General features: G+C 44.2%; 1 protein-coding gene across 3 annotated transcripts in view; it reads right to left on the bottom strand.

Annotated features, from left to right (window-relative positions):
* The window catches only part of cep120 (centrosomal protein 120), a 97,607-nt gene that overhangs the window by 16,319 nt on the left and 60,181 nt on the right, over positions 1–21,107 (bottom strand). For all 3 annotated transcript variants that reach the window (XM_048527780.2, XM_048527783.2, XM_048527781.2), the window contains exons 16-18: positions 15,922–16,014; positions 5,816–5,977; positions 3,370–3,492 (exon numbers count right to left, since the gene is read on the bottom strand). In XM_048527780.2, coding sequence (XP_048383737.1) covers positions 3,370–3,492; positions 5,816–5,977; positions 15,922–16,014 — 378 coding nt within the window. The remainder of the gene's footprint in view (positions 1–3,369; positions 3,493–5,815; positions 5,978–15,921; positions 16,015–21,107) is intronic.

The raw sequence follows: 21,107 nt of genomic DNA, 5'->3' as shown, positions 1-21,107 counted from the left end.
GTGTGACACTCAGAACTGTACACAGTATTCTATCTGAGGTCTAACCATTATTTTACAGGTTTATCATAACCTACTCTAGGCCCCTATTTATGAAGCCTGGAATATTGTATACTTTAACATCTCTCTCTACCTGTCCAGCCACCTTTAATAATTTATGCACTTGTACAAACAGGTCTCCTATACACTCTTGCCAAAAGCATCCTTTAATTTATACTGCCTCCATATTTTTGGTAACAAAATGCATCACCTCACACTGTCCAATGCCAAAGTCCATCTATAAATTATCTGCCCATTTACCAAAATGGATACATGGGGCAAAGTTCAGAGATGGTGTTGTGTTTGATTTGATTTGATTTATTATAGTCACGTGTACCCACAAACAGTGAAAGGCTTTATTTGTGAGCTGTACAGGCAGTAAGCAAGGACACACAGATCACTGGGTGCTTCGACAGAGTGAGGCATACAAGTTACACTGCACAGGAGGTGCACGAAGCAAGTTCAACATTAACATTATTTGAAGCTACAGAATACATTCATCAGTCTACCAATCTCAAGGAAGAAGTTGTTCTTGAACATGTTAGTGCTTGGGTTCAAGCTTCTGTATTTTCTGCATGATGGAAGAGGTTGTAGGAGGGAGTCACCAGGGTGGGAGGAGTCTTTGATGATGTGGACAGCCTTTCCGTGACAGTGAGAAGTGTAAATGGAGTCTGCGGATGGAAGGTTGGCTTCCAATAATATTCTGAGCTATGCGCACAACCTTCTGCACTTTCTTATGGTTCTGGGCATGGCAGTTGTTGTACCAGGCCATTACGCACCCAGACAGTCTGCTTTCTAAGGTGCATCCGTAAAAGTTGGAGAAGGTCCTTATGGACAAGGCAAATTTCCTAAGCCGCCTGAGGAAGAGGCATTGTTGTGCCTTTTTGATCATCAAAACCACATGGGAAGTCCAGGATGGGTTGTCAATTATTGCCACTCCTAGGAACTTGGCATTCTCAACCCTCTCAATTTCCGCTCCATTGATGTAGTTGGGGGTGTGTTCTCTTTGAAGTCAATTCTTTGTTTTTTATATATCTAAAGAAACTCTTGCAATCTTCCTTTATAATACTGGCTAGCTTACTCTCATATTTAATCTTCCCTTTCTTATTTCTTTCTTTGTTATCCTCTGTTGGTCTTTGCACGCTTCCTAGTCCTCTGACTTCTCATTGCCCTTTGCCACTTTATATGCTTTCTCTTTTGCTTTTATGCTGTCCCTGACTTAGCTTGTCAGCCATGGTTGCCTCGTCTTTCCTTTAGTATGCTTTCCTTTCGCTTAGGTTGAGTTTTTGCTATATCTCCTGAATTACTCCCAAAAACTCCTGCCATTGCTGTTCTACTGTCTTTCCTGATAGGCTCCTCTCTCAGTCAATTCTGGTCTGCTCCTCCCTCAAGTCCCTGTTGTTGCCTTTATTCAAGTGTAATACCACTACATCTGATTGTATTGTACACCAAAGTAGTGGAAATGAAAAGCGGCCATCCTAGTCCCCATGTGACATTTCCTCAAGTGAATAAAAAAGTCTCAATTAATGAGGGAGTAAATTAGCTGCTTTGCCTGGAGTGAGTTTTAATCTTGGACTTAGGTCCAAGATTCAAACATGTTGAGTCATACTGGAATTTTTTTCATCAATATATGATGAGACTACTTTGCATCAACTCGAAGATGAAAGAACATGCACAGCCTTCAGTTGGTATTCCACTATTGTAAAAACTAATCAGATTGAGAAACAAAGCAACAAATTGTATTCAAGATGAATTTTACATGAGTAATGACTCAAAAGATTGAGCCAATCATAATTACTGGTTGACAGCAACACCTATGAAGAAATATGATAGCAAAATTCAGAGCATTTTGGGGAACTGGCATTTCCATGCCAGAAGTCCTTAAAAATGGTTGGAGCAGTTGTAGTTAAATGCAAAACTAGTCTGGCTTCTAAACATTTCACAAAACTTTTCGTATGAAAGATAGATCAGTATTTTTTATAACTGTGGAATGGTTTTGAGAATAAAATGTGTTGAATTTTTGAATTGTCTAAGCTTTTATACCTTCTAACGGCACATAATGGCCTAGTAGAATTATCACTAGCCTATTAATCAAGACAGATGGTAGAATTTGAATTCAGTAAAAGAGTCTGGAATTAAGTGTCTAATAATGGCCACGAATCCATTTTTCATTGTCGGAAAAAACCCATCTGGTTCACTAATTTAGGGAACTTTTAGGGAAGGAAACTGCCATCCTCACTTGGTCTGGCCGACATGCAATTCCAGACCCCAAAGCTATGTGGTTGACTGATAAGTTCCCTCTGAGCAATTAGGAAAGGGCAATAAATGCTGGTAAACCCACATCTTGTGAATAAACAAAGGGGGCAAAAAATTGCTTTCTTACAGACCTTCTCATACTCTATAACTGCTAAATATAAAATATGTTTAATGAAGCAAAGTGTGTGAGTCTGTGGAACTCTGAGTCACAGAAAGTGGTTGAGGCCAAAATATTACATTATTTGCAAGAGGAAATTAGATATATTTCCTGGGCTAAATGGATCAAAAGAATGGGGAGAAAGCAAGAATGCAGTACTTAGACATGGTGCTTAGCCATTATCAAAACAAATGGCAGAGCAGGCTTGAAGGGCTAAGTGGCCTACTCCTCCTCTTGCGATGTTCCGGCTCACTGAGATTCTGGCAAATTATATTATGCAGCAGAAAAACCTATTCTAGAAATTGCGTAAGTTGAATCAGAAATGTAACACATTTCATACTACGTTACTACTAAATTGCAGCAACTTAGAAGAAAATAGCTACAATCAGTTTGTTTACATTATCAACTTTGAAAAATCTAACATTTGTGAATGACTTACACCTGAAAGGTAACACACTAATTTCAAAAGAAAAAGGCTTCATGATCCCAGTTTCATGTTCCATTGGAAATTAAATAACTATGTGAAAAAAGATTAGTACAGATTGTATAGCTTCTACTTAGAGTGAAAAATCAGCATCTTTACACTTATTCTCATGATGAGGTTTTTTTTGTCTATCCCAAAAAAATTATGTCAACCTGTCTGGATTTTATTCTCTACAAAGATAAAATATAATGATTAAGCTTGTAATTACAAAATTGTCTAATTATTTGCTTACATTCAAGGATTTTTTCATCCAGTTCATCTAATCAAAAATAGCATTTTGTTGTTGCAGTCTACTTCAACAGTCCGTTCAAAAGAAACAGTTTTGGAGTTACTCACTCCCTTTAAAAAGGAACAAAAATATATGAGGTTGTTACACTGATTTCCTTACCTTAGTCTGGGAACTAAACAATATAATAGACATCCAAATGCATTTTACCTTTTCAAGAGTCAAAAGATTGATCTCTGACTGAAGTCGAATTTCAGGTTTACTACTCTGCTGCTCCTTGTACTGATGGAACTCTTTTTCAAGTAGTTTGTATTTCTGTTCTGCTTCATGGAGCTAGATAGAATTCATGAAAGGAAAAAAAACTTTCAAGAAACTAAAGGAAGTCAGCTTATCCTTTCGACATTAAACAGATGCTCTAAAAATTCACATTCAAAATAAATGGGTTTTTAACACAACTGAAGTACATGCAGACTAACAGCAAGATATCTGAACACTGACCAAACTGTGATTTAAAAATGGATGAATAATTTCATTGTTTACATCCTGCTGACAATGCCAGTGAGGATACTAAACAGCAACACATAACTGGCTGATTCTTCTACAGCAGATCATTATTTATCCATCTATTCAGTTAACACTTTGGCAGTTTACACTACATTGCCATAACATTTTAATATATACACTGCACAATGTTCAAGTGTAATTTAATAAATAGACCAAATGATACACTGAGAACACAGGCTTTAGGATGTTTCTCTAATAAGAAAATGAAAACAATTCTTCCTCCTGATGACTAATTTTAATTTATAAAACAATGAGGTCATTAATTAATGACAAAACGTTGAATGCTGCAATGCCAGAACAACCTGTTTTTGATGAGAGTTAAAACTGAGTTTTAATTAATGCAGTTTCTTAGGCACAATTCTAAGTTGTTAAAAAGTATCTGCAACTTAACAACCATGGAAATTAGTCAGAATATAATCATAAACAACAGATCATCTGAAAATGTATACTGGTTAGCATAGTGCGCAAGGATGTGAAAATATTATATATAAAAAATATAGTCCTGACCAGGAGCTTTTTTGGAAGGAGGGAGCTCGTAAAATAGGCCCATCGTCTGGGAAGGAAAAGTAGATACACTTAGCTATACTAAGTTTATAGTGTTTCATTGAATAGGCAGTAAAGACGGGAAAGGCCTGGTTGTAGATCACACTTTTCCACAACTGTGGGAACACATGTAATTGAATTTATTACCTCTGAAACCCAAATGAAATAAAGGTATAGATATAGTTCAAAACAGTAGCTGCTTTACAAAACTTACTTGACGAATAGTTAAATACTTTATTAATAAGTAGGAAAATGTTGCAAAATAAACTGACAGCCAAAGCAGAAAATAGAAATGGATCAAAGACTAGAGCAGCTCATATTTAACTTAGTTTCAGGTGTATTCAATCTAGACAGCAGAAATTTAAGATCCCACATTCCAACTGCATAAGACAACAAGTTGGTCACCTAGGCCCAAGTAATAGTAATTACACTTGAAGAGAGCCTTCTTACATGGTCAATGAACAATACGAAGTTTCCATTCCTATGAATGAATTACAATTAATTCAAAAGATAATTTTTGGTAATTGGTTTGGAATTTTGTTGCTTTGTATTGCAGTGCTGTCAATTTTGGTTAACAATGTAGCAGAGAGGCATCCCAACAACTAATACATAGCCCTCGATTCCTTTGAATATTTTTGTGCAGTAGATTACTGAATTGCTTTAAGTCAGTTATCTCTTGGTCAAAGAAGAATTTTAAGATCTTAAATGAAGGTGAAGAGAATATTTTTTAACTCTATGATGGTATATCAAAAGCTCTTTGTACTTGCAATTGTGATTTGAGATCTTATATTGTCACTTGAGCAGACAAAAGCTGAAGACATTGTACTGAGCTAGATGTCTAAACTGTGCGCTCAAATTGTGAAGTGGGAGTTGCATCAATGATCTTCTAACTGGCAAGTAAGTGTGCCATCTCTAAGCAAAGAGGCATGGAACTCGCTGAGATGAAACATACTGATGTCTGCAACTGGACGCATTTCTACAACTAAGTTCTGGATGTAAGATAAAATAGTGGCATAAAAAAGTAGTCTGAATATTTTTGAGTGCACCTATAAATCTAGATGGTTAGATTTTGCATGTTCCTATTAGGTGTGTTTTTGGAGGGGACACATATGGGAGAGGAAGGGGGTCATATAAAACAGGCCTACAGTCTGGGGAGAAATGCTGGATGTACTCTGCAAAACTAAAGTTTATAATCTTTCACCCAGTAGGCACTGAAGATGGGAAAGGTCTGGGGAAGAGCAGGCTGTAGACGGCTGACATCATGTTGTGACATTGAGGCCATTATGCAAGACCACCTGGTGCTACCTTTCATGGAGATCCAGATAAATGAAGACAAATGGCAAATTTAATTTAAAAGTGTAAGTACACCAGAAAGAATACTTAATGTGGTGCCATTGCAAAAATACTATAAGTGTGAAGCAATTCAAATTGTATGCTTTACTGACAAGATTATGGGCACAACAGAATAAGAACAAGCTGATCATAAACAGTTACTATTGCTTGGAAACAGTATCTTAAATTGTCTTGGACTCGCAATCCTTTTCCTCACCTGCTGTTGTAAGCGAAACTTATCTTGTTCCAACTGGTTAAATTTTAACTTCTCCAGTTCCACATGACGGACAGAATCTTCTGTACAACGTCTTGTGGTCTCTTGCATTTCTCGCAAACTCCGATCATGTTCATCCTGTAACTCTCTCCTCAACCTCTGGAGCTATGTACAAGATAATAGTTTGAAAACTTTCAGATAAACACAATGACAAACAAAGGTAATTAATAAAATACTTCTGATCCAGTAACTATTTTTGTTAATTCCTGTACAGGGTGTGGGCAGTATCGGAAGTGCTCAGTGTCCAGTCCAAATGCTATTGATAAGTCATTGTATCCTTCGTTAAGATATTTTCCACAGTGCAGTTAGGTGAGGAATAACTGGTTTCGACCCAGCAATAGAGAAGGATACCAGATATTTAACTGCTACTCTGTGAAACCTGTTTGCATGCCATAATACAACTTTCAACTGATCAATAAACTGTTGGTTCATTTGATCTACTCTAGTCTGATATACATTTTGCACGGTTGAGAGGGCTGACCACTTAACAAATTCGAGTGGGATCAGCCCTTTAGCTTAGTATTACTTTTTCTAATTACATTTATCAATGAAAGTTCACTTCGAGTACAGTGCTGTGAAAGTTTAGAAGCATACTATGAATAGTAATGAAACAAATGTGACTTAATTCATGACAAATGGAACGCATGTTACATTCAAGTACTTTGAAAATTAAAGTAATCTGGACTAGTTATTTCAGGGCAGTTCACCTAGATGAGTTTCTGCATCAGTAAGTTTTAGCCATTGATTTAGTGGTCAGTTATAGACTGGTCCTTAGAAAGGCGAGGGTTTGACACTCTGAGATTATGTGGGTCTGTTAACAGACTTGGTGTCACAAGATGAACTTCGACCTCATTCATGCCATTAATATAAGAATGCCTCTTTTAATCTCTATAACATCACTCAAATTCATACTTGACTCAGCTCATCTACTTTTGAAATCCTCATCCATGCCTTGATTACTTCTAGACTTGATTATATCAACATGATTTTGACCAGTTTCCCACGTTCTATTCCCTACAAACATCAGACCATCCAAACTGTTGCCATGTCTTAATTTGTGACATGCCCTATTTATCCATTACCCCTGTGCTCAACAGGATCAAGCAACAACTTGATTCTGAAAATGTCATGCTTGTTTTCAAATCAGTCCGTGGCCTGTTACGTCCCATCTCTGTGATCTCCTCTAGTCTCACAACTCACTAAATTTTTGTACTTCTCTAATTATTGTCTTTTCTGCATTCCCAAACATTATTGCAGCACTTTTGGAGTTGTTAAACTCCCAAGCTCTGGACTTCTCTTGCTCCACATCATCTTTAAGACATTGCAAAAAAAATTACCTAGTATGTCTTGTGTGGCTCAGGCTCAGTGCCATACTTTGTTTTGTTACACTCCTGTGAAGTGCATGGATATATATCATTCTGGTGAATAAATCAAGTTTGCACTGGTCAAAGATACACCAGATTCATTTTGTGATTTTGACCAATACCTTGGCAGGGGACAAATTAAAACATTCCTAATGATTTACTTTGTACACCACTCATGCAGCAGAAGTCCTTAGGCCTACAAGGTGCTTCCCTCCATCCCCATTTCATGATGACAATTCAGCAAGAGACAGTTTTGCAGCCAACCATACATGCAATGTTAATTTTCAGTTTTCAAAAAGGCACGTTTTCTAGGTCAAAGAACTTGAATTGAATCCCAAATTTTGCTTGCAATTTCAGTTTTGAGTATTAAAACACTGTCCATGAGGTATTGACACAACAGCAATAGATTATTCTTTTGAAACAGAAGCTATATTGTAATTTATCAAAAAGGAAATTTGAAGCCAAAACTAAGAGGACTTCTTTCTAACCAATGAGATGAGGCATGTGAATTATTTCATCAAACAAAATACTTTTTTTTTCTAATCTAAGCTCTAAATTTTTTATTTGTAATTTCAACTTGAAAGTAATTATCACACAGATAATATTTAAATCACATTGCAGGAATTGGTACGTCCAGTGATGTGAAAGGTCAAATCAACATTTTGTTTTACGTTATAGATGAAAAATAAATTGTGATCAACTCTACATAGTTCACTTGAATATAAAGCTCATCAGTCATTTTTCAAAAGAAATTTACTATTAGCATACAAGGTTGAACAAAAAAACATACTTATTGATTTACTGAATAACTCTAGCACGAGAAAGGGAAAAGAAAAATAAATCTTCTAAATAATGTTCTGATTATAGCATGGTCTGACTTAATTGTAATCAAAAAGAATATTAAAACTAAAAGTCTGTTTGCCTATTCAAGAAGATAAAAAAAACCCAAGGCAACCTCTGAAAATCACAGTTCCCAGTATCCCATGGGGATGTATGCCTCAATGAACTGTACTAAAAACATTAACATGTTCAATTCTGGTTTCCCTGCTATAGGAAAGATATTGTGAAACTTGAAAGGGTTCAGTAAAGATTGACAAGGATGTTGCCAGGATTGGAGGGTTTGAGCTATAGAGAAAGGCTGAATAGGCTTGGGGCTATTTTCCCTGGAGCATTGGCGGCTGAGGAGTGGCCTTATGTAAGTGTATAAGATCATGAGGGGCATGGATAGGGTGAGTAGCCAAAGTCTTTTCCCTAGGATAGCGGACTCCACAACTAATGGAATAGGTTTAAGGTGAGTGGGGAGGGATTTAAAAGGGACTCATGGGGCTACATTTTCATGCAGCTGATAGTGCGTGTATGGAATGAGCTGCAACATGAAGTGGTGGAGGTTGGTATAATTACAACATTTAAAAGACATCCAGATGGATATATGAATAAGAAGGGTTTAGAAGAATATGGGCCATATGCTGACAAATGGAATAAGCTTAATTTTAAGATAGCTGGTTGGCATGGACAAGTTGGGCTTAAGGGTCTGTTTCCATTGTACATCTCCAAGTCAGTATTGCTGATTTGAATACCTTGCCACGTGAAAATTTTAATTTAAACAGAAACAGAAGTCAATCACAAGACTTTAAAAATAATTAATTAGCTGCAATTCATTTTGTGACACTCAGAAAATGATAGGCATTTCTAAATGTTTTGAGAAGATTTGTAGCTCAGGTTGAGGTTCTGGATGTGAGTTTGCTTACTGAGCTGGAAGGTTCGTTTTCAGACGTTTCGTCACCATTCTAGGTAACATCATCAGTGAGCCTCCGACGAAGCGCTGGTGTTATGTCCCGCTTTCTACTTATCTGCTTAGGGTTCCTTGGGTTGGTGATGTCATTTCCTGCATTGGTGATGTCATTTCCTGTTTTTTTTCTCAGGGGATGGTAGATTGGCTCCAAATCAATGTGTTTGTTGATGGAGTTCTGGTTGGAATGCCATGCTTCTAGGAATTCTCGTGCGTGTCTCTGTTTGGCTTGTCCTAGGGTGGATGTGTTGGCCCAATCAAAGTGGTGTCCTTCCACATCTGTATGTAAGGATACGAGTGATTGTGGGTCATGTCGTTTTGTGGCTAGTTGATGTTCATGTATTCTGGTGGCTAGCTTTCTGCCAGTTTGTCCAACACTACACTGGACTCGTATCCTTACATACAGATGTGGAAGGACACCACTTTGATTGGGACAACACATCCATCCTAGGACAAGCCAAACAGAGACACGCGCGAGAATTCCTAGAAGCATGGCATTCCAACCGGAATTCCATCAACAAGCACATTGATTTGGAACCCATCTACCACCCTCTGAGAAAAAGAACCGGAAATGACATCACCAACGCAGGAAATGACGTCACCAACCCAAGGAAACCTAACCAGATAAATAGAAAGCGGGACATAACACCAGCGCTTCGTCGGAGGCTCACTGATGATGTGACCTTGAATGGTGACAAAACATCTGGGAACAAACCTTACAGCTCAGTGAACCAGCTCACATCTCGAACACAATAAAGACCCACTCTCTTGTGGACTGAGAGGACGAGAGTACAGTCTTGGAGGTGAAAGGAGGACGTCGGGTTGGCTGTGCACCCTTGCGACCAGTGGATCTTAATGCTGGCTTCGGCCTAACGCTGGTTCAGGGGAGCAGCCAACCTGCAACGATGGCTGCGGCAAGTGCTCGTGCCCCAGGTCAGGGGGTCCGGAACACCATCCGTGTTTCCGTAAAGAAGGTGGATGAAGGTGCACCTGTGGACCGCACCTTCTTCGTGAAGAGGGTCCTGTTGGACTGTTGTGGGTTCGCTGCTGCGGACATTTACTGCCTGCAGGATTTCCCCGGAGGGGGTTTTTACGATGTGACCTTCCGGAGTGCCAAGCTTTGCGAGCGCTTCCTGGAGGTTTTCAAGGAGAAAGGAGGTGAGGGCCCCCTCTCTGTATTGACCGCTGTCCCACTGTTTGTGATGCCAGCACAGAGGAGCCGTATGGTGACTGTACACATGTACAACCCGCATGTGCCAGCAGTTGATGTCCTGACCTTCCTTGGAAGGTATGTGAAGGTGGAAGGGGACCTAACTGACATGGTGGACCCCTTTGGCATCTGGACGAGTAAGAGGCAGGTCAAGGTGACGCTGAAGATGGGCGCAGACGGGAATGTCGCACACTCACCGTCCAGCTTCGCGATCGGCGGGAGCAGGGGCTACCTGACCTATGCAGGGCAACCTAAAGTCTGCCATGCCTGTGGTAGGTCAGGTCACATGGCGGCCGACTGCAAAGTCACCATCTGCAGGAACTGCAGGGAGGAGGGACACCTTGCAAAGGATTGCCCACGAGAGAGAAGCTGCAACCTTTGCGGGGAAGCGGGCCACTTCTATAGGGCATGCCCGCGGCGGGGTACCACCTACGCCCAGGTCGCCGGCAGGGGAAATGCGGGGCCAGCCCCCCCGGAGGAGAGGAAGGCACCAGGGCCCAGCAAGGACCCCACTAATGTGCAGGAGGGCCAGGCCGTGCAGGAGGGCCCAGCCCTGCAGGATGGGCCCGAGGCCAGCAAAGCACCCCTGCAGGCTCCAATCCCCCCCGACAACCCAGAGCCAATGGAGGCGGTGACAGGCGACCCAGGGGAGTGGACTACAGTCCGGAAAGCGAGGAGGAAGGTGCGTCGACAGGCCCAGGAACCGCAACAATCAGGAGGGAAGAGACAGCTACAGGGGGGCTATAAGAGCTCCTCTGACGAGGAGGATTCGGAGAGGGCCCACCCGAAGCAGAAGTTAAAGGTCTCGAGGGGGAAGGAAAGCAGCACCCCGCTTCCAGGTGACGGGAGGCGTCCTGAGGCTCACTCCGACACCCAGTCAAGTGCCGCTGGAGCACTGGAGGGCCCCCCGGAACTTCCAGGCGGGAAGGAGGAAACAGCACGTCCCCAGCCTGATCCGGAGCCGGACCCTCCTGCCTCCGCACCCCTGACGGGGGGATGCCACCCGGAAGGCAGCACAGACGGTTTCCTGAGCCCAGAGAGCGTCCAGCAGTTAGCCCGGGCAATGGGCATGAAGGGACAGATGGAGGGGCTGGACCTTGGACCTGGGGAGGGTACTGCGGTCACTGCCCACAATGGGGGTACGAATTGCGAGCATTAATGTGCGCAGCGTCAAGTCAACCGCGAGATGTGTGTCCACGTTGGCCTACCTGACCACCATCAAGGCGGACCTCCTGTTTCTGCAGGAGTGCGGGATACCGCACCTCGGCAGGTACGGGAAATGGTCCGGCGCCTGGACCTGTGGGCCTTCGATCTGGTCGGGGGGTAACGACTGTCGCTTCTCGGGCCTGGCTATTCTGCTGCGGGGGCACAACTTCACCATCTCTCAAGTTCAGGAGGTGGTGGGGGGGTGCCTCCTAGTGGCTGACATCACCTACAGGAATGCTCCCCTGAGGCTGATCAACGTGTACGCCCCAGTGGTACGGAGTGAGCGGTTGGACGTCCTGCAGCGGCTTCCACCCCTGCTGGCTACGTCCAGGCCGGTCATCCTAGGCGGAGACTTTAACTGCATCATTGATGCAGATGGAAGATCCGGCGTGGGGACAGCGGGTGGGGGGAGTCAACTGGACGTCACGTCCAGATTCCTGATGGGCACGGTGAAGGACGCCAAGCTGCTCGACGTCTTCAGCACCCCTGCAGACGGAGCGCAGCAGAGGTACACCTGGTCGCGGCCAGACGGGTCTATCCGCTCAAGGATAGACTTCCTGTTTGTGTCACGGACGTTCTCGGTCAGATCCACTGGTGTTGAGCCGGTGTTCTTCTCTGACCACTGCCTCCTGTTGGCCGACTGTCACTTACAGGACGACCAGCCGGCCGGCAAGGGGACGTGGAAGCTCAACACGACTCTGTTGACCCCAGAGAACGTCGAGGAGCTTAAGAGGGAGTACACCGGTTGGAGAACCGTGAAACCCCTCTTTGAGTCTCCAGGCGACTGGTGGGAGACGGTGAAGGAGAACATCAAGAGATTCTTTGTCCTCAAGGGTGTTCAGAAGGCAAGAGAGAGGCGGGGAAAGCTGTCGCGACTCCAGAAAAGGGTGCAGAACCTGCTCCTTCTGCAATTGATGGGGGTCGGTGTCACGGAGGACCTCCGCGAGGTGAGGGGCCAGCAAGCCTCGCTCTTCGCCGCGGAGGCCTCCAGGATAATCTTCCGGTCCAGGGTCCGCTCTGTGGAGCAGGACGAGACGTGCTCGCGTTTCTTCTTTCAGAAGGTGCACAAAGAGAGCTCTGTGCTTAGCCGGCTGAAGGAGGACGACGGCTCGGTGACGTCGTCTCGGCCCGACGTTTTGAGGATCAGCAGATCCTTCTATGCCGGACTGTACGACACGAAGCCCACGGACAGCACGGCCTCCACGTCGTTCCTGTCGTCTATCACGGAGGTCTTAGACGACGGCACGAGGGAGTGGCTGGACCGGCCGATATCCCTGGACGAGCTGGCCAGAGCCCTCATGTCCTTGCAGAGGAATAGGACTCCCGGAAGCGATGGCTTACCAGTCGAGCTGTATTCTGCTCTGTGGGGCCTGGTCGGCCAGGACCTGCTGGAGGTGTACGATAGTGCGCTTCGGGCAGGGGAAATGTGCAAGTCCATGAGGAAGGGCATCATCACCCTCATTTACAAGAGGAAGGGGGAGAGGGAAGAAATTAAGAATTGGCGTCCCATTTCACTTTTGAACGTGGACTACAAAATCCTGGCCAAGGTCATTGCCAACCGGGTCAGGTCTGTCCTGGAGTCGGTGATTCACCCTGACCAAACCTGTGCTGTGCCGGGCAGGAAGATCGCTGAGAGCCTCGCGCTCATCAGGGATACGATCGCCTACGTACAGGACAGGCGGGTGGACACCTGCCTCGTCAGCCTGGACCAGGAGAAGGCCTTCGACAGGGTCTCTCATGCTTACATGAGGGACGTCCTCTCCAAATTGGGGTTCGGGGAGGGCATCTGCAATTGGATCCGGCTGCTCTACGCCAACATCGTTAGCGCAGTCTCGATCAACGGGTGGGAATCAGACAGTTTTCCTGTTAGATCTGGAGTCAGGCAGGGCTGCCCGCTCTCTCCTGCCTTGTTCGTGTGCTGTGTGGAGCCCTTCGCCGCCTCCATCAGGAAGGACGTGAGCCTGAAGGGCGTGACTATCCCAGGCAGCGGAGGCCTTCAGGTCAAGACCTCCCTGTACATGGATGATGTCGCCGTCTTCTGCACCGATCGTCGGTCGGTGAGTAGGCTGTTGGACATCTGCGGCCAGTTTGAACTGGCCTCGGGTGCCAAAGTCAATAGGGGTAAGAGCGAGGTCATGTTCTTCGGGAACTGGGACGACCGCTCCTTCATCCCCTTCACCGTCAGGACAGACTACCTGAAGGTGCTGGGTGTTTGGTTTGGTGGAGCTGGGGCATGCACTAAGACTTGGGAGGAGCGTATCTCCAAATTTAAGCAGAAGCTGGGCAGGTGGACGCTCCGGTCCCTCTCCATCGCGGGTAAGAACCTGGTTGTCAGGTGCGAGGGGCTTTCGGTACTGTTGTATGTGGCGCAGGCCTGGCCTATTACCTGGACCTGCGCCGCTGCGGTCACCCGGGCCATCTTCCACTTCATTTGGGGGTCGAGGATGGACCGGGTCCGCAGAGATACCATGTACAAAGACCTGGGAAATGGGGGAAAGGGCGTACCGAACGCCACCCTCGCCCTGACGGCTACCTTTGTGTGTGGCTGCATCAAGCTGTGCGTAGATCCTCAGTACGCAAACACCAAGTGTCACTACTTACTGAGGTTCTACCTGTCTCCGGTGTTGCGAAGGATGGGCCTGGCCTCGTTGCCGCGGAACGCTCCGAGTAGTTGGACCGTCCCGTACCACCTGTCCTTTGTGGAGAAATTTTTGAAAGGAAACACCTTTGACCACAAGGCCGTCAGGCAGTGGTCAGCACGTAGTATCCTCAGGACCCTTCGGGAAAAGGAGAGGGTGGATCCCGTCGTGTGGTTCCCCACGCAGACTGCCAAAGTCGTTTGGCAGAATGCCTCATCGCCAGAACTTTCAAACAAGCACAAGGACATTGCTTGGCTGGCGGTGAGAGGGGCTCTGCCAGTGAGATCCTTTATGCATGCCCGGAATCTCTGCACCACCGCACGCTGCCCTCGAGGTGGCTGCGGGGGGGACGAGACTGTCGATCACCTCCTTCTGGAGTGTGCCTGTGCGCAGGAGGTCTGGAGGGGGATGCAGTGGTATTTGTCGAGGTTCGTCCCGAGCAGCTCCGTGACGCGGGACTCCGTGCTCTACGGGCTGTTTCCGGGGACGCACACCGAGACCAACATCAACTGCGCCTGGAGGACCATCAATGCGGTGAAAGACGCTCTTTGGTCTGCCCGCAACTTGCTGGTCTGCCAGCTGAAAGAACTGACCCCGACCGAGTGTTGCAGACTGGCGCACTCCAAGGTCCAGGGCTACGTGCTGAGGGACGCGCTAAAGCTTGGGGCAGCCGCCGCCAAGGCGCGGTGGGGAAAGACCACCGTATGAGCCCCCTCGTCCAGAAAAGGGAAAGAATCCTATCTGGTAACTGGGCCCAGCTGGCGCCTTCCCCAACTGGTCAGGGGGCAAACTGGGACTGTGCGGGGTGACGACTGCCGGGGCGGTTTCTTTGCTTGGTTTCTTTTTTCTCTGTTTTGTTTTTTTTTTCCCTTTAGTTGGTGTACGTACCCCCAGGTAACCCGGAGTGGCTTGCATGACTGGGTAGGTGTATAAATGTTTTATTTTTTGTACATTCTATGAATAAAGTATATTTTTTCAAATAAAAAAAAAGTGACAAAATGTCTGAAGACGAACCTTCCAGCTCAGCGAGCAAACTCACATCCATTTCTAAATGTGGCAATATAGCACCTCTATCATTAAGTCTCCATCGTTAGTATTTCGTTGCTACTGCCCAGGAGTTTAATTGGATCAATCATCGCAAAGAGTTAACTTATTGAAAAAAAATGTATTTACTTCTTGACCTTTGGAAGCAACTCCAGTCGCTAAAAGCTCAAGTCAGGTTGCAATGGGATAGTCAATTTTCTGTATGGCCCAAATTTAACTCAACTCAAGAAGTTCGGTGACATCTTAAACACAGCAGTTCAATTGCTGCTGTTCCATCATTGAACTCAATATCCATTTTTTTTCACTAACAGTAAACTGTGACTGTAGTATATTATATCTGCAGCATACATTGGAATACTTCAAGTACACTTCACTTTGAGACTGCAGCTCATAACCTCCATATCAAAGAGCAAAATCCCACGTTCATGGGAATATAGCTCACGTCATGTACCGTCCTAACTTGGATATAGACTACTATTCCTCAATTGCATTATCAATACCCTAGAATTCCGTACTCAATACCTTAACTGCAGTGATTCAAAAAACCCATCACTACCACCTACTGGAATATGGGGGGATGCGCAATACTTTCCATCTTGACAGCAATGCCCAAACACCAAGAATAAATCTTTCCTTTAAATCCCTTTCAAACATAAAATTACATTGGAAAGTAATTTTAATGTTGCAATTAAAGTAAAAGGTCACATTTTCATGAAAGAGGCAGAAGAGTGTCAACTAAAAAGCAATGTTATATTATTTTGCACCTTCAATTTATAAGAAATTTTAAGCACAATCACCTCCACTTCACCATTTGCAAGCTGTCTCTCTCTTTTTTCCAAATCTGCCAATGTTTTTTGTAGTCGTTCCTCAAGTGCAGCATATTCAAGCACCTATCATCAATAACAAAAGAATGCAAAATTATGTAGTTTCTTTTCAGTGCAGTGTTGATAATTTGCAAAAATCTTACAATTCATAACCAGACAAGTGGTTTCCCACCTTTGCACTGAATCTCAAAAATAGGATAGAGGCCTCATTTACCATTTTCAGTTATTAAGACAATTTATCTCATCATACTTCAAACAAAGGTCAGCAAGGAAAAAGGGTATTGAGATCTATTACAAACGGATATACTTGTTGGTCTTAATACGTTTCATTTTACTTCAAGCTTTGTCACCATTAGGATTGTAACCCGTTTACCAACTTTTCCTACAACACGTTTTGAATTATAATAATTAAGTACTTATACAGCTCCTTTGTAATGGTGAATAGGAATTTTACATGTTAAGGAAGTTTTAAAAAGGTTCGATAAACCTTCTGAGCATTTTACAAAGATCAGCTGGACATATTTAAAAGTACCCCAAATGTCAGTGCACCAGTAGAAGTCTAAATATCATAAGTATATCTTTAAAAAAAGTTGTGCAGCCTTCTATGCGCTTGCAAAGAATTTGTGTTTTTAATTTCAGACTTTGAACATTTTCAGTTTTCATTTGTATTTTACAAAACCAAATTATGATTACTAGTTAAAACAGGTATTATTACAGATCATGCAGAGAATCAAACAAAGGTGAAATCCAAGATAACAAAATGTGAGGCTGGATGAACACAGCAGGCCAAGCAGCATCCCAGGAGCACAAAAGCTGACGCCTCAGGCCTAGACCCTTCATCAGAGAGCCAAGGCAACTTTATTTCAGTTGACTAAACATGAGTATTAAATCGATTTTAACTGTTTAGCCAGAGAGACAAACAATAGTCGTTGCTATACTGAGCTAAGTTAACACTCATTGTTCTCAGTATGTCACCACTTAAATGTATCAGAAATCAGTGTTAATTTTTTAATGACATACATAACAATACCTTCTCTCTCTGTCAAAGGTTACAAATGAGAGAGGAGTTTCTTCTGCATTAACTATCCCAGAAGCATTACATTGAGTTGAAAAGGAAAACAGGATTATTTAATTACATCTCATCAACCCTGTATCAATGTACTGAAATGCAAAATGTGCCTCGCATCTATATGAAATTAGGACAACAAGGGTAAACTAACACTCAAATACAACACCAATTCTAGCTCTGGCTGCTCAATTAAACCATTTCAATTTAACTTTCAGGGATGAATGAATTTGAACTCCTACATCACTGTTGCTGAGCACTATTTAGTACCTTTTCCAAGTAGTTTGATTTCAACTTCTGATTCCACAAAATATGCAACCTCACACTTACTGACTACAGTCTGTTTGCCCATTTCCCAAAACAGCACATACTTTCCTGAATTTTGTTCTTAGTCAAATCTCTTTTCTGTTGTCAACAGGTTGAAGTGTCCCTGATACAAGTTCAAATTATTGATATAGTCCCAGGTATAAAAGTGGAGCCAATCCCTGAGCAAATCTACTTCCAACTCCTGCCTTCTGCATAAATAATTTTCACTAAATTCATCATTTCAAGCAACAATTATTTATCTAGCACCTTTAACATATTAAAACGTCCCAAAGCACTTTGTAAGAGTGTTTCTAACAACCTTTGACACTATGCCATATGGGGAGATATCAGGGCAGATAAACAAAAGCCTGATCAAAGAGGAGTTTTAAGGAACACTTTAAAGGAACACAAAGAAGAAGCACAGCAGAGCTTAGAGTGGGACTTCCAGATTTGAGGGTCTTAGCAGCTGAAGTTAAAGCTACCAATGAAATAGTGATAAAAGTCAGGGATTCTTTAGAAGCCTGAATTGAAATAGCAGAGATATGTGGGTAACAGAGAAGTGACAGAGCAAGAGAAAGACATAGTTTTATGAGTATTTGAAAACAAGGAAATGAAGTTTAAAATTGAGGCATTGCTTGGCTGAGAACATTGAAGGTCAGCAAAATACATGCAAAGTCACATTTAATCATGAGTTAAGAGATTAGCTGCAGGGTCTCGAAAAGCTGTAGTTGAAAAGGTGGCATAGGACAGCATTGGAATAGTCAAGCCGACAGGTAAAAAGATCTTCTGGTAGAGAGCAAACAGCATGGCTTCAGTAATCTTCCCAATATTTTGTTGCAAGCTATTTCTGTACATCGATTTTCATATCAGACAAACAGTCTGATGATTTGGCTAAGTTGGAGAGCAAAACGAAATGGTGCAGAGGCAGAACTGATGGTGTGAATAAATCTGGGAACTGTAGTATTATCAGATGATTTCATCTGGGTTTAAGTGTTGATAAGAAACAGGCGAAAGCCAAGATTAAATTTTGAGGGATGCCAGAAGTAACAGAGTTAGGACAGGAATAGAAGTCATTGAACGTGATAGATATAGAAAGGTTATAGGACCAGATGAGAGCTGTCCCAACCAGCAAGACAACTGATATTGAAGAAATATGAGGTAGTCTTACCATGTCAAAGACTGCAATTTGGTCTATGTAAGCTTACCACATTTCATTTCTGATTTTTTTCTGTTCATTCACAAGATCAAACATTTCTTGTTAGGTCAGCATTTACTGACCATCTTGAACTGTCCTTAAATGGGATCATGCACTGCCTTTGTGAACCGCTACATTCCTTGTGGAGTAGAGACACCCATAACGCTGTCAAGGAGAAGATTCCAGGATTTTGACCCAGCAACAGTGAACGAGTGGTGATACGATTCCAAGTCAGGACGGTATATGACATGGGGGAAAATGGCATGGTGGTGTTCCCATGCACCTCCTACCTTGTCTTGTAGGTGGTGGAAATCGCATGTCTGCAAGATGCTCTGTAAAGAGTCTTGGTGAGTTGCTGCAGTGCATTTACCAGACGAGTCAGCAATAAGTGAATATTGCAGGGATTGGATTTGGTACCAACTCAATGGATTGCTTTGACCTGGATGGTGTCAGATTTTGCAAGTATTACCAAAGCTGCACACATCCAACTAAGTGGACAGTACTCTACATTGCAGATTTGTGCCTTTTAGATTGTAAACAGGCTTTGACAAGTCAGGAGGTGAGTTCCTCACTACAGAGCTCTGAGCCTCTGACCTGCTCTTGTAGCCACAGTATTTATATGGCTGGAGATAGTTGGAACTGCAGATGCCGGAGAATCTGAGATGACAAGGTGTAGAAGTGGATGAACACAGCAGGCCAAGCAGCATCAGAGGAGCAGGAAGGCTTATGTTTCGGGCCTGGATCCTTCTTCAGAAATCAGGGAGGGGAAGGGGGATCTGAAACAAATGGGGAGAGAGGGGGAGGCGGTTAGAAGATGGATAGAGGAGAAGATGGTGGAGAGGAGACATACTGGTCAAAGAGGCGGGAATGGAGCTAGTAAAAGTGAGTGTAGATGGGGAGGTAGGGAGGAGATAGGTCAGTCCAGGGAGGACAGACAGGTCGATGGGGGGGGAAGATGAGGTTAATAGGTAGGAGATGGGGGTGGGGCTTGAGGTGGGAGGAGGGGATAGGTGGGAGGAAGGACAGGTTAGGGAGGCGGAGATGAGCTGGGCTGGTTTTGGGATGCGGTACGGGTAGGGGAGATTCTGAAGTTTATGAAGTCCATGTTGATACTATTGGACTGCAGAGCTTTCAAGCAGAATATGAGGTGCTGTTCCTGCAACCTTTGGGTGGCATTGTTGCGGCACTGCAGGAGACCCAGGATGGACATGTCGTCTGCGGAATGGGAGGGGGAGTTGAAATGGTTTGTGACTGAGAGGTGCAGTTGTTTTGTGTGAACCTAGCATAGGTGTTCTGCAAAACGGTCCCCAAGCCTCCACTTGGTTTCCCCGATGTAGAAGAGGCCACAACAGGAACAGCAGATGCAGTATACCACATTAGCAGATATGCAGGTGAACATCTGCTTGATGTGGAAAGTCTTCTTGGGGCCTGGGATGGGAGTGAGGGGGGGATGTGTAGGGGCAGGTGTAGCACTTCCTGTGGTTGCAGGGAAAAGTGCCGGGTGAGGTGGGGTTGGAGGAGAGTGTGAAGCGGACAAGGGAGTCGCAGATAGAGTGGTCCCTCCAGAAAACAGATAAGGGAGGGGAGGGAAAAATGTCTTTGGTGGTGGGGTCGGATTACAGATGGCGGAAGTGTCGGAGGATGATACGTTGGATCCAGAGGTTGGTAGGGTGGTACGTGAGGATGAGGGGGACTCTGTTTTGGTTGTTATTATGGGTAGGGGGGTGTGAGGGATGAGTTGCGGGAAATGCAGGAGACACGGTCAAGGGTGTTCTTGACTACTGAGGGGGGGGAAGTTGCGGTCCTTGAAGAACGAGAACATCTGGGATGTACAGGAGTGGAATGCCTCATCCTGGGATGTGGCGGAGGTGAAGGAATTGGGAATACGGGATGGCATTTTTGCAGTAAGGTGGGTGGGAGGAGGTGTCTTCCAGGTAACTGTAGGAGTCGGTGGGCTTGAAATGGATATCGGTTTCTCGGTGGTTGCCGGAGATGGAGACAGAAAGGTCCAGGAAGGAGAGAGAGGTATTAGAGATGATCCAGGTGAACTTAAGGTTGGGGTGGAAGATGTTGGTGAAGTGGATGAACTGTTTGAGCTCCTCACGAAAGCACGAGGCAGTGCCGATACAGTCATCAACGTAACGGAGGAAGAGTTGGGGTTTAGGGCCAGTGTAGGTAAGGAAGGGGTATTGTTCCACATTACCTACAAAGAGACAGGCATAGTATGGGCCCATGCGGTACCCATGGCCACACACTTTGTGCATAGGAAGTGGGAGGAATTGAAAGAGTTGTTGAGTTATATGCTAGTCTAGTTTGGTTTCTGGCCTATGGTAACTGTAGGATGTTTTTCATAGCGGGTTCAGTAATGCTACTGCCATGGAATGGTCCTTGGTTGGCGCCTACATGGCACCAATGCAACTTGCCATTAACAGCCCAAGTCTGAATGTTGATCGGTTTTTGACATATTTGGGCACAGACTGCTTTGTTATCTGAGGAGTTGTGAATGGCAGTGACCACTGTGCAAGCTAGAATGGAGGGGAGGCAATGGCCTAGTGTATTACTGCTGGTCTGTTAATCCAGAGACCCAGATAA

Source organism: Stegostoma tigrinum, chromosome 3, assembly GCF_030684315.1.
Source record: "Stegostoma tigrinum isolate sSteTig4 chromosome 3, sSteTig4.hap1, whole genome shotgun sequence".
In the NCBI taxonomy this organism is placed as follows: domain Eukaryota; kingdom Metazoa; phylum Chordata; class Chondrichthyes; order Orectolobiformes; family Stegostomatidae; genus Stegostoma; species Stegostoma tigrinum.
This window is presented reverse-complemented; position numbering and strand designations above follow the sequence as displayed.